This window comes from Engraulis encrasicolus, chromosome 5 (assembly GCF_034702125.1).
Source record: "Engraulis encrasicolus isolate BLACKSEA-1 chromosome 5, IST_EnEncr_1.0, whole genome shotgun sequence".
Taxonomy (NCBI): Eukaryota; Metazoa; Chordata; class Actinopteri; order Clupeiformes; family Engraulidae; genus Engraulis; species Engraulis encrasicolus.
Window position 1 is genome coordinate 58,016,934 of NC_085861.1, and position 21,263 is coordinate 58,038,196.

General features: G+C 39.5%; 1 protein-coding gene across 3 annotated transcripts in view; it reads left to right on the top strand.

The window, feature by feature from the left end:
* The window catches only part of msh5 (mutS homolog 5), a 248,287-nt gene that overhangs the window by 213,251 nt on the left and 13,773 nt on the right, over positions 1-21,263 (top strand). For 2 of the 3 annotated variants that reach the window (XM_063199819.1, XM_063199818.1), the window contains 2 exons: positions 15,281-15,427; positions 20,967-21,104. In XM_063199819.1, the coding sequence (XP_063055889.1) occupies positions 15,281-15,427; positions 20,967-21,104 (285 nt within the window). The remainder of the gene's footprint in view (positions 1-15,280; positions 15,428-20,966; positions 21,105-21,263) is intronic. The other variant, XM_063199820.1, reaches the window with a different exon arrangement.

The window sequence follows — 21,263 nt, forward strand, 5'->3', positions numbered from 1 at the left end:
TATTTAGAGATGAAAATTATAGCAATATAATCGTAGATCATTTAAAAAAGACATTTCGAATACATTAGCTATGCAGGCCATTATTAATATTCGCCGCCATCTTGTTTATGACATCACCGGGTGTGTTGCAAAGTTCTTCTGGTATCTCTGTGTTGGTTGGTTCGGTTACTCTGGGATACTATGCTCTGCTGCTGCTCACCCGTAGCCTGCTAAAAACTTAGCTAAACTATGGAGGATGAAGTGGAGAGATTTAGCGAATCCCACGGCTTTCACTCAATGGCTTATGCTTTCGATCCAATAGTGAAGGAACTGCGTAGCATTGCCACTACTGGGCATATGGAAACATGACTAGGGCTATGCGAATCGATTTCGGGAGGTGAGAGCAGGGTGGGCAACATTGACTGGTGCATGTGTAATCATTGCCAGCCCATGTGCACTTCGTGGGAGTCCAGGTGTTGTCTTGAGACTGATTTGGACCATTTGATCGAGGGTGAGACGTGTATCACCATGTCTCAGATGTTCAGCATCTTGTGCCTTGAAAACGACGTTTTGGAAGTGGCGATGCTGTCACTACGAGAGGTACGAGGGGAGCCACTGAAGCTGCCCATCAACAGCAGGTAAATAGCTACGCTTGCTTCATTTAACATACACACGGAAAAGTATATGTTATTACATCATATGGCGCGTGTTTTTAGATTGCATTGGTTATAAATGCTTTCATTATAAGTATTGACTACGGACGGCTAACAGTCCGTGTGTGTGCCTATGTGTCCTGTGTTGCAATTCAGACGTTGCATTTGTGCTAGTCTCTAGTTAGCACACTGCTAACTAGAGACTGACGTTAATTAGTAACTCGGTGGTCGTTGTCGTTGCTTGTATCCAACTGCTTGAACTGTCCGTGAAAGTGATTTTGTACCGAGCGAGGGATAGTATTTAGGCTGAGCAAAAGCCGACAATTTGTAGCAAACTTGACCGGTGTAACAGACTCTGGGTCCCCCGTAGGCGACTCCAGATGATATAAACACAGCGAATGGTCAAAACGAAAGTCTATCAATTTTGGTCTGAATGAATACGCCCCAGATTAAAAGTGACATTGTTGTTGTTGTTACCGCCCAAGATAGTCTTTTACACCGGTATCAAATTCCATCTTTCAACTATTTCCCCTCGCTGTTCGAAAAACAGCAACAAAACAACTTCTAGCTTGCAACTCAGCCATAAATAGCCCTGCGTTTCACTGCGCATTTCCCCATTGGATAAGTTATAGCCTAAATATATCCAGAGAACACATCCCCGAATTGTGCATGGTGAAAAGTAGGCTTAGTACACAATATTGCCTTGGAGGGTTATTATTATGTCCATGGTGATTGTGGCCGCTTGTTCTCAAGCAGCTGTAAAACACAGTTCTACATTTTGGGTGATCATTCCTTGCACCACCTGCCCTAGCCTACGACCAAGAACTTATTGGGTTTGGTTAATGTCAGTGTACCAGTCAAACTGTAAATGGCATGGTTAAATGTAGACCATTATGCAGAATGGAGTGAAGAAAGGGGACTAAGCCTTATTGTTGTTATTGCTATTATTATTATTATTATTATTATTATTATTATTATTATTATTATTATTATTATTATTATTATATAGGTCTAACATGTAAACTCTGCATTAAACTTTTAACACCACATCAAACCTAAGATGTCTGATTCAACTTTTCCTCTCCAGTCTGTACAGGTTAATGGCATACAGGCAGTTCACTCTCTGGGCAAGAGGACACCTGGGGAGGAGAAACAGGATGCCAATACCAGCCTGCGTTGTAACCACCATACGGCACCTATACCCATCGCCACAATATCATGGATTTGAATACTCTTTTTAAATCAAATAATAACTATATTATATGTCCAAGACTTCAATTTGAACCACATTCTTTTGCACTTAACATTTGGAATGTGACAGAATTATTATATTAGCCCACATTACATTAATGAAACCATGCAAGTATCATTTGTTTTGTATTGTGATTGTTTATCGATCCTGTGTGTGATTTTGTTTTTATTTAGGAGCTCCTGGTGCAAATCGGCTGAGATGCCTTCACATTGAAAAGGCCTTCTCAGGCTTTACAACACCTTTGTGCTGTGCCAGTGTGACCACTGGGTCGGGGTTTGACTGTTGCAGTGCTGCTCGGATGGAAACAGATCTGCACCTCTTGACTACGCCTGACACAATGTCCTTCCTAAAACTATAGTCCTTGTTCACTTTCCTGGGAGTGGTGATGTAGTGTTGTGCTCCCTTTGAGAACTGGTGTTTGAATTGTATCTCTGTTTTCTCTTTTTTATCTTTTCTTTTTGCCATTTGTCTGTTGGAATTGACATTGTGATCTATTGCAGCAATCTGGAGGCGTGCTTCGAAACTTTCCTTTAGGAATTTCTTCCTTTTCGTGGCATATTTGGTGTACAGGGAGTGAAGTGACTCAAGTTGGCCTGTGTGTACACATTCACATGTTTTCTCCAGTTTCTTCAGGAGGACCTTGTCCAGAACCACCTTCTGCAGGACTTCAAAAGCAGCTGAGTCAGGCTGTAACCAGGGATGCATTCTTTCTTCCTCAGCTGTGTAAGGTGCATGTTCACACTTGGTCATCGTTTCTCCACAGGTCCACTCGTGAACATTTGTGATGTGGAGCAAGTCTTGGAGAAAGTCTGTAGCCAACACGGACACTGACACACCATGCTCCTTCAGCTGTGATTGGCACCTCTCCATGCCCTCTACCTCCAACCAATAGCTATTTTTTTTTACTTCCGTCACCTCCACAGTCTCCTGTGCCAGCACCAGGCCTGAGTTGGTGTCAAGGAGGGAGTAAGTTCCGAATGTGGTATTGTGTCCAGGGCTGTCATATCTACAATCACCACACAGCAGGAGTGGTTCATCCCCTGCAGCAGCCAGCAGAGACTCATTATGGGTGGTCCATACATTTTGTACCTCCTGTATTATGTAGGCCTTCTCAATGTTGAACCATTCTCGACTCGACAAACATTTCAGGCCAATAGGGTCACATATTTCAAGGAAGGGGCTACATTCACTGCCAGTAATACTCTCCTCACTGCTTTCTAGGTGGTCTTCCCTCATTTCAAAATCCTCATCTGACTCCTCCTCTTCCATTGCATTACCCTCATCTAAGTTATCCCACTCTGTGTCACTTGAGCAGGCAGCAGGCTTTGGTGCTGGCAAGGGTGTTAAGTCCCGCACTGGCTTGCTGTAAGGATGGTCATGGCTAATCCAACTGTCAATGTTGCCTGTCATTGTGCCTTTACTGTACTGATGCACTTCATCAGTCTGTGTGCCTACACTCACGGTTTTAGGTAGGCCTAATTGATGTTCTTGCAGAATGTCACACTCAGTAGTACTTTCACCGTCTACCTCAAAATGAATGGATGTATGCCTGACCTACAGAAATAAAGAATATGTTTGCAGTTCAAAGGCATTTGTTTGCTTGTGTTGATTTTATACTAAGGTGATATACTGTGTAATGTGTAGATCTATTTTAGGAGTGTGTGTTGTTTTATTCAGTAGTAAAATAATCTAAATGCTTCATTCTTCCTTTGTGAAGTTGTAGTTATACTTATCTTTATATGTCAGATTTTGATACTTGAATGGGAAATAAGCTATCCTATAATGATGATGTATAGAGGGTAAATGACTGGTTAAAAATTGTTGGGTTTGCCATTTGGTGTAATGCAACAAGACATTAAGTCTACTAAATATAGGCTACATATTATGGATTTGTTGGGTTGGGTACTATCAGAGAGGGTTTATATAGGTAGAAAGGCTATGGCACTGAAAGCCAAACAACTATTAAATAACTGCACCCAAGCCTGTGGCCTAAAATTTTAAAGAAAGGTTGGAAGTTTAAATGTATCCTGACATGCCCACTAGCGGGCATGGTGTAGTAGATGGAGGTAGCGATCGCCCGACATTTAGTCTTAACCCACCCCAAGTAAATAAAAACCTGTTAACAACTGTGGTGGGCGATAGCTGGAAAGGTGCAAGTGTTCAAAGCTAACATGGAATTGCACAATGTTTTTATTACCCTTGGTGATTAATTTAGCATTTAGTCTGTCTTTCATACTATCGTAGGCTACCTGAAGTTGTTCTACTAGATGAGTGCGCCGTTGTCGTCTTTTCAGGCGCAGCGCAATTTTGGCAGGGCCAAAGTTACGTTGCCATACGTTGTAAAATTGAACACAGAGGGGGTTGCGTCCAATTTAAGCCTGTTTGTGGACCTAGTCACTAGACGGTGATGGATCAAATATCTTTTCCTCTATGTAATCTTCATCCAAAAAATGGTCACTGCAGACCGGCATAGTTGTTGACAGGAGGGTTTTTCCACTTTAGCGCGGCCAACAAACGGTGGAGGACCGTTTTGCGCTTCAAGGGCAGGTGATGGAAATGAACTGCCTTGCTCTTACTCACCTTTAAACGGTAAAATGTATTCTTGCAGCCAGGTGCAATACAATAATGCCCTCCCTTTGTCCTCTGCTTATTACCGTTCTCCATAATAGTCAAATCTCTAAATGTCGTTGTGTCCGTCTCCGATGCTTGCTACTGTAGAATTTCCAAGGCAACACACCCAGTGATGTAGCGTTCTGCCGTGGAACATCATGGCGCTACACAGTTGCAAAAATGTATCTTTCTGAAACTTATTATATTTTAACCAGTGTCACTAACACTATTAAGGCAACTCGAATGGATAGACTAAGACTCAATATTTCTAATGAGGACAACTTTGTCTAGTGTTTCATGTCCACTTTAAAGATTTGGCGCCCCCTAGTGGTAAACTGTGCACCCAGTAATGAACAAAGACAACGAAGACAAACTCATTCACATCATTATGTGGCAGAGGTAGGCGTAATGATAATAAAACATATTTTTATATGACATTTCCCTATGAATACAAGGGGGATAATGATTAATTGAATTAGATAATGTGATAGTAGCACCAGCTCTCTTGAATCCCCACCACAGGTCAGTTCCCATGTTTATTCCAGAACAGACTGCTGCAAGATTTCTCACAAAGAGCTGCACTCAAATAATTAAGAACAATATCTGTAGTAAAAAACGCACCAGCTTTCCAACAAATTTGTTTCAACAAGAGTCCTTTAGTGTTAGTGTGTGGGGCCATTTGTTGCTCTGGTAAGATGTGTGTCAAAATTGACCCCCCCCCCCTTTTTTTTTTGCGTTCTGGACATATTGTAATTGACCAGCCTCCCCTGTTTGACAGACTGCCAGCCGTCACTGATGTCCATGTATAATTTTATACAGTGAGACCAAAGACAAATGTTATGCTTGCCTGTGTCTATTCTATTCTATCCTATCTACAGGCTCATTTCAACTGACTTACAGTGCTAATAAAAAGTCTAAATCTCAGGTTTTGTGATGTAAAAAAAAATGTCAAGACAAATAATTTCACAATCACTATTTAACACTTATATTAAAATGTAAGCTTTTCTTTTATATTAACTAGGGGTGGGCAAACATGAAAATCTTTAATCGCATTAACTCAATGACTTTCTGTGATTAATCACCATTAATCGCATAGCGCGCGGAACCCAAATATGCATTCAAAAGCCGCTTCAAAAGCACCAATTTATTTGAAAATGTCAGATTACCAAATCACTGAATACACTGTAATTATCATATATCACAGACGACCACAGAATGAAATGGAATCTTTGCTTTTTTTTTTTTTTTTTTTTTTTTTAAAGACGTGGGCAGGAGACAGAAGAGTGTGTGTGTGTGTGAAAGAAGTGAAAGCCCATTGGGAAACTCCAAGTCCCATTGTCATTGTGACACAGCACTCCACAGCACACAAGTGAACACTGCACACTGCACACAACGAAATTGCATTTATGCCTCACCCGTGCAAGGGGGCAGCCCTCAGTGGCGCCACATGGGGAGCAGTGCGGTGGGACGGTACCATGCTCAGGGTACCTCAGTCATGGAGGAGGATGGGGGAGAGCACTGGTTGATTACTCCCCCCACCAACCTGGCGGGTCGGGAGTCGAACCGACAACCTCTGGGATGCAAGTCTGACGCCCTAACCGCTCACCCATGACTGCCCATTTTTTTTACAGACTATCTATATTTACATTTTCTAAGATGAAGTAGACCAATCATAATCATAATTTGCATATGTAAGCTACTGTAACCTGTGTATGCGTATATCTATCTTTCAAAACAGAAATGGGCCTATTTCTATTATTATTTCTATCAAATTATTGTAGAGGAGAGTATTATTTTTGCATACAATTATTAAACTGGGGTATTTAAGATTAGAGTATCATCATTATTGCATACAATTATTAAACTAGGCGATTGAACTGAAACGGAAATATTAGAAACTCAAATTAGGATAGTCTACATGGGCCTACAAGAAACAAAACTTGTCACTTGAAATGAATTAGGCAAGCAGGCGTGTGTCTGAAATGCCCTTCCTTCCCTCTCTGTCAAGAGCGTGGAGTAGGCTACCATCCACTCTCCGTCCTCATCTGCTGCTATTATCTGGTGTTGCAGCGACTAGAAACTAATCGACTGACTGCTGGCAGCAATTAGCCTACAACTTTCAAAACAATAACATTGACATTAACAGGTACTATAGACTCACCTACATGACAAAACAATAACATAAACGCTGACAATGTGAGGTTGCTGATGTCGGCTAAACTTACGCCAGCATGAGAGAGAATTTTAAATTTGGCGATGACATTCTGTTTTCAAAACTGACATCGGCCGCTTCCCTTTCCACTTCAGGACCACCATTATTCAACAGTTTCCACAACCTCACTGATCACAATTGCTTCATCTCTAAAGCCAGGGCTTAGAATAACGAAATTAGCACAACAGAAAAGGCTAATAAGCCGTAATGGAAATACTGAGAAGACATGAAATCACGCGGGGGAGTTGGGAGGATATGGTGAATTGTGCTCAAGATTGAACATGCTAGACGTTAAACGCCAAATCACGACAAAAAGTGCAGGTCAATGTGAGCAAATATTGCTTATTACCTATCCTACCTGATCTACACAGTTGCCGCTATACCCCAAAATGTAAGGTAGCACAACTAAACAGTAGGTAGAAGATGGGGTAGCCCAGGGGTGTCAAACATACGGCCCGCGGACCGCATCCGGCCCGCCAGAGGGTTCCATCCGGCCCGGATATAAAAAAAAAAATTATTATTATTATTTTTTTTTTTAAAATGAAATGCCCTCGGGGCAAAATCGAGACCTGCATGACATTAACCCAATGGTCCCTCTGTTACACTGTACAGTGAGTCCAATATGTATTTAATCCCTTGCTGATTTTGTTGGTTTGCCTACTAACAAAGACATGATCAGTCAATAAATGTTATGATAATATGTATTCTAATATGGAGAGACAGAATATCAAAAAGAAAATCCAGAAATTAACTGAAGAGAATATATATTAATTCATTTCCATTTCATCGAGCAAAATAAGTATTTGATCCCCTGCCAACTGATTACAGTTCCGGGCCGACAGACCATATGGGCACTTCCGATCAACTTGTCATGTGAATTAAAGACAGCTGCACATACTAACATGCATAAAAGACACATTGAATCAGCAGAATCAGTCCATAGTATGAGTGAATCAGTCACACTCCAACCTCACCAGCATGGGAAAGGCCAAAGAGTGGTCAAATGATATCAGGGACATGATTTTAGACCTGAACAAAGATTAAATGGGCTGCAAAGCCACAAGAAAGAGACTGGGTATTAATGACCCAGCTGTTGATGCATTTCTTCCAAAATGTGAGGAATACAAAATGGCTATCCATCAGCCTGTCTGGGGTTCTATACAAGATTTTACCTTTTGTAGGGATTTGATAATCATGAGAACAGAAAGAAATCACCCTAGAGCTGTACGGGATGAACTAGGCAATGATATCAAAACTACTGGGACCAAAATCACTAAGAAAACTGCTGGTAGCACTTAATGCCACAGATGTTTAAAATCCTGTTGTGCACACATGGTACCTCTACTTCAGAAGGAACCTGTGCCGTCCCACTTGAGGTTTGCTAACGGACATCAGACTGGTTTAGGATATGATAAGGAGGTGCTGTAGTCAGATGAAACCAAAATAAAGCTGTTTGGCATTATCACAATTCAATGTGTTTTGAGAAAGAGTACTGCTGTCTATGATACCAAGAACACCCTCCTCACCATCATGCATGAAAGTGGTATCATTATGGTTTGAGGGTGTTTGCCTGGCCAAGGCACAGGGCAACTTCATATCGTCAACGAATGGATGGAGGGAGACATGTAATGTGCAATCCTGAATGCAAATGTCCTTCCCTCCACCACTACCCTGAAAGGTGGGCCATTGTTGGATCTCCCAACATGACAATAATACACAACATACAGTCAAAGCAACGAAGGAGTGGCTCAATAAGAAGCATATTAAAGTCGTGAAGTGACCTAGACAGTCTCCAAATATTAACCCTATAGTAATTCTATGGAGAGAACTGAACCTCCCATTTGCCAAGCTACAGCCACAAACTATTAATGTTTTAGAGATAATGTGCAAAGAAAACTGGGCAAAAATATTTTCTACTATATGCACAAACATTGTCATCAACTAAAAGAAGCATCTGACCTCAGTGCTTGACAACTAGGGCTTTGCCACAAAGCACTTTATCTTCTTTAGCTAGAGGGGTCAAATACTTATTTGCCTAAATTAAATACAAATAAATTAAAATATATTATTTTAAATTATTTTCTGGAATTTCATTTTGATATTCTGTCTCTCCATGTTTGAATACATATTATCATGAATTTATAGACTGATCATGTCTTTATTAGTGGACAAACTGGCAAAATCAGCAAGGGATCAAATACATATTGGACTCACTGTATATATGTAGTAAAGTGCACATCACACTTTTATTATAAATAGTGAATTTGTACTGTAACAGGTATTTGATAAAGCTCATATATTATAGACCTCATATATAGAGATAAAATGTTAATACTTCTTATTCGCATTGTATTGGTATTGGTTGTAATTAAATAATAAATATAATTGGATTTGTATTGGTTCCTATTAAGCTCAAACTGGAAACGGGATGTTAGAATGCGTGAAAATGCAGGAAATTACATATAAGAAATACAACATTTTCTGGGGGAAAACCCCCAAACCCCCTGCCAAAATGAACTGTCCCATATTTAATTAATTGACGGTTGGCAATGAATGAATGAACTCAAGGAAATTTTGCATAGGATTATCAGTATTGCATTGCTTTCTACATATTCAACACACTTAAAACGTGATAGTACTGAACACTAATCCTCTGCTTTAAGTTTTTTTTTTTTTTTGCGATGATGTTACTAATGCGGCCCGCTTGAGGTCCTCATGGGTTGTATGCGGCCCCCGGACCAAAATGAGTTTGACATCCCGGGGGTAGCCTATTATTGGTGCTTGTGAATATTTCATCCTCTCAATGCGCCGCAGTGCCTGAGTGTGCCAGACCATTTTGAGTGGATTGATTGCTTTGTGCATCAAGCAAGCAAGCCTGTCTCATTTTTTGTGAAATGGCAAGATAATGTTACACCTACATGTGTGAGTCAAACAGACATGAACAACATTGTAATGAAGTGTGTCCCGTAACGTCAGCATGAGAGAGGTGGAATTTTACATTTGCCGACGGCATTCTGTCTTCAAAACTGGCGCATCGGCCGCCTCCCCTAATATTGCAGGCTATTACCTGATCCACACTGCCGCTACCACAAAAACAAGGTAGCACAACTTAATACTATTACTATATATCTAGTATACCTCTATATATATATATGTATATATATATATATATATATATACAGTATATATATATATATATATATATATATATATATATATATATATATACTGTATATATATATATATATATAATATATACAGTATATATATATATATATATACATATATATATATAAGGAATGTACTAAGCAAAATCAGACAGTTGTTAGACATTTATTCGCAAATGTCTTGGTCATGCACAATAAGGGATTTATTACCAATATAACCTTAGTAAGGACCTAGTAGACCTAGAGTTCTATTTATGAGTAAGCAGTAAGGGCCAAAATACAATGTGTATAAGCTCCTGGTTAACTGTGTGAACAAACCCTGAACAGTGTGAAAACAGATGTGGAATAAGGGTCCCTATTCTAAAATGATGCATTGCTCAGCCCAGATTGCTTATGGTCCCCGCACTACCTAGCCCCCACCCCACCCCACCCCACCCCTGATTCTGCCTCAGTCTAATGAGATTTGTAGATCTCACTTATTGCACTCAGTGTGTATATGTGTAATAGGAAAGATTATATAGCAAGGATTGGACGTAAACTTCTCAATGACGGTGGGGTGGTGAGATGTCATTTTTTCATACACCAATTAGTTTTAAATGTAAAAACCATACAATGAATGCAGAATGTAACAATGAGAAATAGTTTGGATGCGAAACTAAGCTGTTCCTTTGTGATAAAGGAACAGAGCTGGGTAGGTTGTCTGTTGGCCTAGATTGCGTACCCATCATGCACTGTACTTCTTGAAGCAAATGTTCTCAAACATTAACTTAATTATCACAAAGGAATAGTTTATTTTCGCTTCAAAACTAATATTCTAATGTTCTGCATTTATTTTGGGGGTTTTTACAATTAAAACTTAGTGGTACATGAAAAAAATCACATCTCACCAACCCACCGTCATTGACAAGTGTATGTTCAATCCTTGCTATATAAAAGCTCCTGTTACCTCATCTGCATTAGTGTGAACAAGAGGAAATTGGATGTCTTCATAGAAAGAGTAAGAATTATTTAATATACCCTTACACTTTGCTGATATGGGGGCGCTAGGTAGTGTGGGCCTGGGTGGTGAGGGGGCCCTAGGTAATGATGCGGGACTTTGGTAGTGTGGGGGCCCTAAGCCATCTGGGGTGAGCAATGCATCACTTTATATATATTACACTTTATATAGATAGATTTCCAGGCAACGTCACACGGTAACAAAAAGGTAACAACTGCGCATGCGAGGGGCAGAAAGCCGCGCAGTTCAATATTGTTTTCTATCGACGCTGTGGATAACTTGTCTAAGAAAGTGGGATTTTAAGATGCTGATCTATTTTCAACTGTATTTGCAGAGTTAGTTATGTGATCGGGATGATTTGTATACCTTGCACAGGGCATCCGTTTTTTAGGAAATGTAGGTTTTAATGAGTTTAAAGGTTTTTTGTGATAAAGCAGGTTGTTGCACCATAGCATTTGATGTATTGTTATTGTAACAGACTTTAGCACTGTCTTAATACTATTGATTATACACTGGAGAGGGCATTCATATTGTTAATAACCGAATTACCAACTTCCTACTGTAATTAGATCCTAGTTGTTTTAAAACTGGTAACTTGTTTTAGCAAGCTCACACACTAGTGGTGGTGCTAGCTAGCGAAAGCTAGCATAAACGATTGCAATGTTGTTATGACACAGATGTTTAAGTTATTAGAGATCTGTTGTCCGTTTTTCATCTCCTTACAATTGAAATACAAAATGTAGATTAATCTACAAGTAGAGTCTTGAGATCTAGTAGCAATGCAACATCAGAAATGGGCTGATTTTGTCCAGGTAATGTAGCGCGCTAGCTAGCTAGCAACGCTTATTGAGATTCGGTAGGTAGCATTGCTAACAAGCTGTACTGTTTCAAATGGTTTATATGTCAGGTCATATATTCAACAATACCCCCCTTTCAACTTAAATTTACATTTTATGTAAGATGGGAGACTCATGTCTGACTTGGAGGTAGTGGTTAGTTGTCCAGCTAACACGCTAACGTTCGTTGCTAGCTAGCTAGCTAACGTGTTGTTATTAGATTAGATTAGTTCAAATTCACCAGGTTATTTATTTGGTACGGTCGCCTTTCCGTTTAAATGCCGGTTAATCAAGTGTATGAACATATATTCTATGAACAACTATCTGCCAAAAGTCGCACAAGCAGATGTTTACATTTTGTATGTATCTCGTCAAGTCTGCACCAAGCACAAACAGCACACTGCCTGAAGTTGTAAGCACTCCTGTTATGGCACATGAATGATCGTTTTACATCCAAGCAAGATCCTTTGCCCTCTCGCTCACTCCCCCCTTTCCCTCAATGTAGTGTACAAAACATCAGAGAAGAAACGTTGTCACCTTTGATCAAGCACGTTTTTACCAACATCAGTGTCAGCCCATTGGCAGCCTTCAGATGTAATGCTATTAGCACTGTAAATATCCTGCCTTTTTATCATGAAACCTAGACCTAGGAAAGGCTCTAGGTGGCAAAATTACGATTGGGGATGGGTCGGGAGAGTGTGTACCGGCCGTTTTTTATTTAAAAAAGAGCAACTAGCAAAATAATAAAAAGTAACACACGTAGATTTTAACAGAGCTGTATACTGTTTTTCTATGGCCGTAGAAGCCTTTCTGCCCCTTGTCGCCGTGCGCAGGCGCGCTGTTAGTAAACATGAAATCTATCTATATACACTTATATATAGTATAGCATTGCGAGGGACTAAACAGGCCATGCAATGCGGCTATTGCCACTGTGTTGTTGGCAAAACAGACACAATAACAGCCCACATTTAAAGACTGTAGCTAGCAGAAAGCGATAAATGACCTCCCCCGACATTACACTTCTTGCTCCTAAAGCTTGCCTATTTATTAGCAGTAAACAAGTTAACGTCCTGAAAAGTTTCACCTCTTTGTTAAGTTTTTGAAGTCACAAGGACCAGACACTTGTCCGCTGTCACGCAACATCGAAAGAGAAAAGCAGACACTGTTCACAAATAACTGAATAAAGTTTTCATTTAAAAAAACACAGCATTTGTTCGAAAATATGGTTGGTGACCAGTGACCACACTGCCTATCCAGATGCATGTATGAGCAACAACGAGAAAGATAGGGAGAGACAGAGAGAGAGATTAGTGGCGTGTGTGTGTGTGTGTGTGTCCGGGAACATTTGGAGTGAAAAAACAACCCTCCCCCACTTCAGAATCAGATGTTGGTGGTCTACCTCAAGTCAATACTTCATAAAGCCATAGTCTAATATCGTTATAGGCTAAGATATGAAAAATCCCTCATTTCTTCATTGCCTTGAATTCATGTAGGCTAAAACTGAGTGACTTATTTAGCCTACTTTATTATCTTATTTAGGCCTAGTCTTTAATGTATTTTACTAAATATTAAAATAAGGAAAAGAAAAGACAGACAAGTTGAGACTTACTGGTCGTATCCTATTACAGCAAACTAATAGCCTGTGAGGGCAAACATCTTGCTAGCAAGCTGTTGGCACGATTGAGATAATCAGGCTATGCCTGTAATTAAAATGAATTCAACTACCTAGGCACACACTAAAATACGGATACAATTGCTTGTAGCTTTGCTCTTCGGAGCGCAGTGGGTTTCGTGGCTCCGAGGGGATGGGCGCTGATGGCACGCTTGATGTGCGATAAGCACAAAAATGACTGAGTGCGCGCCTTTCAATGGGCAGCTAAATATGCCTATTGCATAGCGTAATTATTCACACATCACGTCATCTCACAAACTAGTAGTCTCTTGCAGTTGGCCTATGCCAAATTAACGTCCTCCCTGTGAGGCTGCAGCGCCAATTGAAACAGGTAGAGAAGTCGGGTTAGGCTATAGCTAAAGTCTATAAAATGTTTTTTTTTGTTGTTGTAATTTCTAATTATCAAGACTATGTTTACGATAACGATTTGTTGCACTATGACTGGTGCTCAAGTTGGTGATCATAGTCATCTCAAGTGCTCCCGTTAAAAAAAATGGTTGGGGAGTTTTAGGAGGCGCTGCGCAAACAGACAGTCAATAGCCAAGTAGCCAGAGTACACCGGGAAGACCGCCGTCTTCTCTTTGCAGACATTGTGTAGTTAAAAAAATGTTTGGCATAGTTTTGGGCATAATTTAGTGGCATCTGGGCTACACTCGGTGCATTGATTAGTCATGTATAGCAAACAGCAAAAATGCAGGTGGGGACGTGAGATCTGTTCTGGCATGTGTTCCCTCGCAGAACACGGCAGTTGCTTAATGCCGAGGCAATAGGCCCATGGTGAATGACTTGCGAACGAACGAATGCAACGAATGCAAATGCCGGATAAGGTCTGATAAATCACATTTTATGTAAAAAATAATGAATAAAAAAAAACAACAAAAAAAGAACTTTCGTCAAAACTTTTATGAAAGAGTAGCCTATTAAAAAAGAATGCAAACGAAAATATGTCGTAGCCTACCGGCCCATGTCTTAATGTGGACTAATAGGCTAATTAATTGGCACACGCTTATGAAATTGCCCCTCCTTGCTTGATAAGTGTGGATAAGATGGAAAACCTCCCTGGCTGCGCAGACATTGTTTAATGATTTAAAAAAATGTTTGGCATACAGTTTTTGGGCATAATTGAGTGGCATCTGCACTCGATGCATTAATTAGTCATAGCAAATAGCAAACAGCAAAAATGCAGGTGGGGACGTGAGATCTCTTCTGTTGGTTATGGCTTCGAGAGTTCTCCATGTGTGCGCCTGTCCATCTCACAGAACCCGACAGTTGCTTACACTTAATTTTGTATCCGTGCATCTCTCACAGCATGAAATATTCCTATAATAATCATGATAAATATTAATTATTAAATATAAGAAATATTGGCCTCTCTTTTGCGCTTGAACACTCTGTCACCCTGTTATCCTCTCAATCCTAGAAGGCTAGGCCTACTCAGATCACATGACCACGCTGGTGAGAGAGACAGAGAGCACACCGACTGCTACTTTTAGTTTGTGTAAAACGTTTTTTTTTATTATTCCTTCTGGAGTCTGGGTTCTGGGTCCGTGGGCCTCTCATTAGTAAAGTGTATAGCGAGTGCTCCCTGGCCACCTGGCGGTTGTTTGGGTACACTGCAATTAGGCGAGATATGTAACGCGATTATTAACTCGTCATTGTCCCGGTAACTCGAGAGAAATGAAGGGGTACCATCTGTACATATTGTGGCATAGTTTGTTATGCTGTGCCTAATTAATGACGGTTGAAGTAAAATAAACATAAAGTCTAAGATAACGAAGAGAGTAAAAAATAATTTGTACATAAAGACCAACCAGTATAATGAAGTGTATTATTGCGTGAAAGTGGATGGCTTGTCTTTAAATAAAGAGTAACCAGTACAATAAAGTGTGTTGTTGTGTGCAGGTGGACGGCTTGTCTTTGCTTGCATCCTGTACCAGCAGCTGGCTCCTTAAGCCAGCTGACCAATGTCCACATGTCCTACTGGCCACCAACTTCCACAGTCTGCTGCAGCTGGACCTGCTGCCCTCCTCTCCGCTGCTCTCCCTCCTGGTAAATACATATTTGATCCCTTGCTGATTTTGTTGGTTTGCCCACTAATAGTTCATGATCACTATATAATTTTAACGGTAGGTGTATTCTAATATGGAGAGACAAAATATTAAAAAGAAAATCCAGAAAATAACTAATTGATTGTATTCAATTGAGGAAAATAAGTATTTGACCCCTCTAGCCAAAGAAGACAAAGCAGTAACACTTTAAAATAAGGACCCCTTGTTAAGCATGAGTTGAGCATTATTGAAAACTTAGGTAATGCTTAGTTTGTCCTCTTTCCATAATTACCATAATTTGTTGCCTCAAAGTCACAGTATGCAGTAGTGTGTTTTAATTTAGTGTTAGCGGCTTTGGTGCCACGTTATATATTGCCTCCGAGCCGGGAATTCCACCTTTCAGGAGTGACTTTACTAAAATCTTTGTCAGGTCGACAGCCAATCAGCTTTACTCCCATAGAGATGGCTCACTCATCTCACTCTAAGAACCGGGGGACATATTCATGTCTTAATGTTTTTGGAAATTAAGCCCAAAATATGTAAGAATAAACAAACAAATGGTAACACTTGGTAAGACAGAGTTACATCTATTAGCACTAATACATACAATATTAATGCCTGTGTAAGTAACTTGTTAGGCATGTACTAAGCAAACTCAAACAGTTGTTAAACATTTATTCACGAATGTCTTGTTCATGCACAATAAGGGATTTATTACTGATATAAACTTAGTAAGGACCTAGTAGACCTAGATTTCTATTTATGAGTAGAGCGAGCGCACGCTGTTCCGTACTAGGCCTCCTCGCAGAATGCCGTTTTCGCGATTAAAACAAACTTTTCAGTGTGATGACAACCATCACACCTATTGCATAGCTCATTTGAAAGAGGAGGTTGTCGTCTTCAAAATAAAACCAACTAGAATTGCGGTGGTTAATGTATGGGTTGATTGATTGAATTAAATATGTAACAGTATTCTGAACACATCTGACCAAATAAGTAACAGTACTACGTACAACTTCATTACATTAAAACGGTGCATTACCAATGGGTTTAGGCAGCATGAAAGACAGACATCGTTATCATCATTGGAAAGGATTTGAAGAGCTCCAAAATACTGCAAAAGCCATTTTATACAATTGCCATGAATTGTATAGTTCATAATAGGGTTGTCCTGACTATTCGACGTAATCGATTACGTCGAAGACGTAAATAAGTCGAAGTGTTCAACATACCGTCGATTACGTGATTTGCGCAAAAAAAAAGTGATTTGCGCGAGCCGCGAGGTAGACGTGCTAAACAGAAGCGGAGAAAATAGTAAAGGCTGAACATCCGAGGGTGTCAGACGTCAGTGTCAGACGAAGATGAAAGTAGCAGTGGCACCACTAATCAGCCCAATAAAAAAGTGATTTGCGCGAGCCGTGAGGTAGCCTACGTGCTGAAACAGAAGCAGAGGTTGAGGCTGAACGTCCGAGGGTGTCAGTGTCAGACGAAGATGAAGGTAACAGTGGCACCACTAATCAGCCCAATGAACGGACACATCTAAAGTGTGGCGATATTTTAAAGACAAGGCACAAGACTTGGTCGTGTTTCTATAGGAGATTTATATATTGAGGAAGTGAACGTTTTTCAGATCGAGACGCAGGGTAATTTCATGCTGCTTTGTACTGTCGCTATGCTGGTGGCGTGCATAGCAACGACAGTGAGATAAAGCAATGATTCGTAATGTGCCTGCTATAGACGCAATATCCAACACCTTGAAGATGACAGTGGTAGGGGTGTTTGTAGAAGAGCTTGTATATAAAGTAAATGAAGACAAAAGAAGTGTGCATATTCCAGCCAACAGCGGGAGATGTGGAGTGGAATGCGGGCCTGATTCAGAGAAAGGTCTCGTCCCTTCTCCTCCACGGTGCACGAAGTGCACCTCGCACTATTCAATATTGTTTTTGCCGACTGCAGGTCTAAATAAATATTAATACTATTCTAATAATATTAGAGATGCATCCGGTTCCGGATCCGGAAAAGGCAGGATAATAGGGTTTTTCACAGGATCCGGATCCGGCAGGATTTTAAGCAGTGGATCCGGTATCCGGCAGTTACCTAAAAATCAGGATCTGGTGCATCTCTAGTTTTTACGTAGCCTAGGCTTTTCAGTCAGTCTTTCACAACCCCAATCACTGCATGGAGTGAAAGCCCTTCGGAAGCGGCCGTTGCAGGCAGTTTGTCAGTAAGCCAATGAGTCTAAAAAATTGTTTGATCCAACATAATAAAATGGGCCCACGTGTGCAAGTAGACTATGTGTTTCAACCCTTTCGTAGGATCCGGTTCCGGATCCGGCAGGATCTTAAGCAGTGGATCCGGTATCCGGCAGGATCCTAAAATCAGGATCCGGTGCATCTCTAAATAATATTAATATTATAATAATCATAATTATGTCATACAATTATGGACTGGGTCTATATTAGCAATAGAAGGGGGATAGGGACCAGCTGGGCTTTGGTGCTCAACAGAAACACGTGGACAGAGTAGCCAAGTTCTTTCTTTCCTCGTACTCATAAAAGTTCTGGTAGCCTTCACCCCTAACCTATAGTGGCCCATATTTTTTTCTACTTTCCTATTATAACTTAGGCCTCTGTATATGGGTAGATGACGGATAGGCAGCAAAAAACATTTTTTTCACAAATCATTGTTTATGAGGGAAAAAAGTACATGTCTACATAGTGCAACAATTAATCTTTCAAAAAATCCAAGTGGTCACAATGTTGGTCTATTCATTGATTATTTATTTACGTTGATAAAGCAATTTGCTGAAAATATGTCCTTTGGTGTGACGTTAAGAAATAAATATATTAAGTAATGTAGAAATGGCTTGATGGAGTTTTATGAACATTGTTACACTCTTCATATTTATTGCAATTTTTTAAAGTCTTAATTTAATGAGAAATTACCATTTAAGTATTTTTTTTCACATTAGATGTGAGATTATTAGAAACCTTCGAGGAAAAACAGGGATATCTTTCTTTTAAATGTTCAAAATTGTCCGAATTTATACTAACTTTTCAGGGACAATAATTTGTTCTTCCCTAATGCAATATTCAGTGTTTATCAAACATATTGTTTAGCTCAAAGAAATATTTGAGCGTTTAAAACATGTCACACCGTAGGACATTCATGTCACGCTAAAGGACAGAAATGCAAAACTGAGCCAGAAACAAATATATCAACATGATTATTTTGTCTTTTGATCATAATATAATGTAGTCAATATGGACCTACACTTTACACTTATAAGTCTATGAATCGTCGATTATCAGCCTATCGTAACTCTTAATGACAGCCATGCGGCCATTGCATGTAACCTGCAGAGCTCATAAGACTCACACTGAAGGGTGACCTTGGCATGACCATCACACTTTTGTAGGTATGCTATGACTGTCACACCATTGAACCTGTAGTGTGTAGTGGCCAGTGCCTGTTTGGCAAGTATCTCAAGCTGGACAGCACATTTATGCTGTATATTGAGCTCTCCACAGCATACTTTATTCATCTATACTCCTCTATATACTCTCTCACTGATCTTTCCTTCACTGTTACCGTTATATTTTATGGTTTCAAAGCACCATTAATGACATTTTATATCATTTGACAGTATCTAAAATCAACAGCAAATATTCATCAACAATGCATCAAAGTATAAATTCCAAAGGCCAATAAAGGAATAAGTAATTTGAATACACAATATTTATCTAGTCAAACAACAAAACAAAAAAATACTACCAGTTGTTTTAAAAGCTATTTCTCAAATATCTAGTCCATTGGTGTGACCTGTTTGTCCTTTGGTGTGATACTCCAAAGTGTCACACCATAGGACTTTTACCATCACACCATAGGACTTTTACCATCACACCATAGGACTTTTGAGCTTTTGAGTTAATTTAAAGCCATGTCGTTGCCAACTGAAATACAATTTCACCTTTAGTAAGATGCATTTTCATACATCTACATAAGAAAAAAATGTGAAAAATATACACTATTGTCAAAATGTATTTTATGGCTGTCACACCAAAGGACTACAAAACTAATACATCTTGTGGTAGCAAAACATAATTGATTGACAGAAGAACTCTGAGAGAAAAATCTAAAATCCACCCTTGCCATTGGCTTCTTAAGGGTCTAAAGTCACAATTTATGTACCGCTGGAGCTTCAACAATAGATAATTATACACAGAATTAACCAAAAAAATGATGTCACACCACAGGACATTATTTTCTGCGACAAAGTTTCATAAGTCCATACGGTCTCAGAAAAACAGGGAAAAAATTAAGCATTGCCACTTGCTAAAATAGACACCTTGAAAAACATGCCAGAGTTGTTTAGACAAATGACTGAGCTTTGATTATTTATTTAAAAATGTTTTAATATGGAGAACCGGGCTTGCCTCAGTCACACCATAGGACAAATGTGACATTTGACTCAAAATTAAGTATACTTATTTAAGCTCTGGATTTATTATACATTACTTTTTCACAACAACGACATTAGTTTAATCATTTAAAGCATTGACAATTTTGAAAGCATGAATTTACTTAATTTTAAGAGCCTGCGACAGCAAAATTTACACGTCACGTCATCTACCCATATATCAGTAAATGTAGGCTAATACTTGATTTGAACTGAAACACATATATTAGGCCTGTATTTATTATAGTCTGTGACTAATTTATAAAATGTCCCCTTTTTTTTTTTTTTTTTTTTAGAAATCATTGTCCTAATAGGCCCTAGGTGCACTCTGCTTTATTTTTCAGGTCAAAGTTAAGTGGCATATCACAGTTTTTTTCTTCCGAAAAATAATAATAAAAAAAATTAAAATATACAAAAATAATAATAATAAAAAAATTGCGACTATTTGAAAAAAATCTGTCTGTCGAACATGCTCTTCTCTGCTGATGTGATGGGCGGGCAATCCATAGTGGTTGGGAACAGTGTCTAGATCTATTGGTGGGAACCCAGAAACAGGGCGTTGACCATTTTCCTTTCCCTACGTAGCAAAGGGAGGGCCCAATCAGCGTGCCACCTGGACGCGCCTTTTTTCAAATCTGGACCAAATGCAGGACAGCTCAGTGCAGACATTATGACAATGTTAACCCCTGGGGTGACTTAAGGAGGCCACATGAACACATTTTAAGGTCTAAAACCCGTAAAAGGTGAACATTTCATGCCATGGGGCCTTTAATTGTGCATGAACAAGATGAATACATGCCTAACAAATGTTTGATTTTGCTAGTTACTTAAACAGACATGAACATTGTATGTGTTAGTGCTCATAGATGTAACCCTAAAATAAAGTGTTACCAAATTATGGAAATAGTTTGAAATGTGGGTCATGGCTCTATAATCTATGAATTGATGGAATTATGGTAATAAATAAACTTTTTCACGATATTCTAATTTTAGGGCCTGCACCTGTATTTACCTGTATAACAGCGTCTTTTCTGCAGTGTTTTGTGATGTCGCTACTATGGTTTTGTGTGTGTGCTTGCAGACGTTTGAAACTGCTGTTGACGGAGACGAATTGGTTTTTCTCTACCAGCTGAAGGAGGGTGTCAGTCAGTTCTGCTATGCAGCAAATATTGCAAAGCTTGCGGGTGTCCCAACCGAGCTGGTGCAGAGAGCTGTAGAGGTACAGTACAGAGCATTTCATCATTACCATGAATTATTATTATTACCCAATACACTGAATATATTTTAATTATTATTCATCTTCCGCTCATTTCTTTTTTTTGCTTGAGGAGTAAGTCTAATACATATTTGAATTCTGAAAGAAAGAAAAATATTTAAA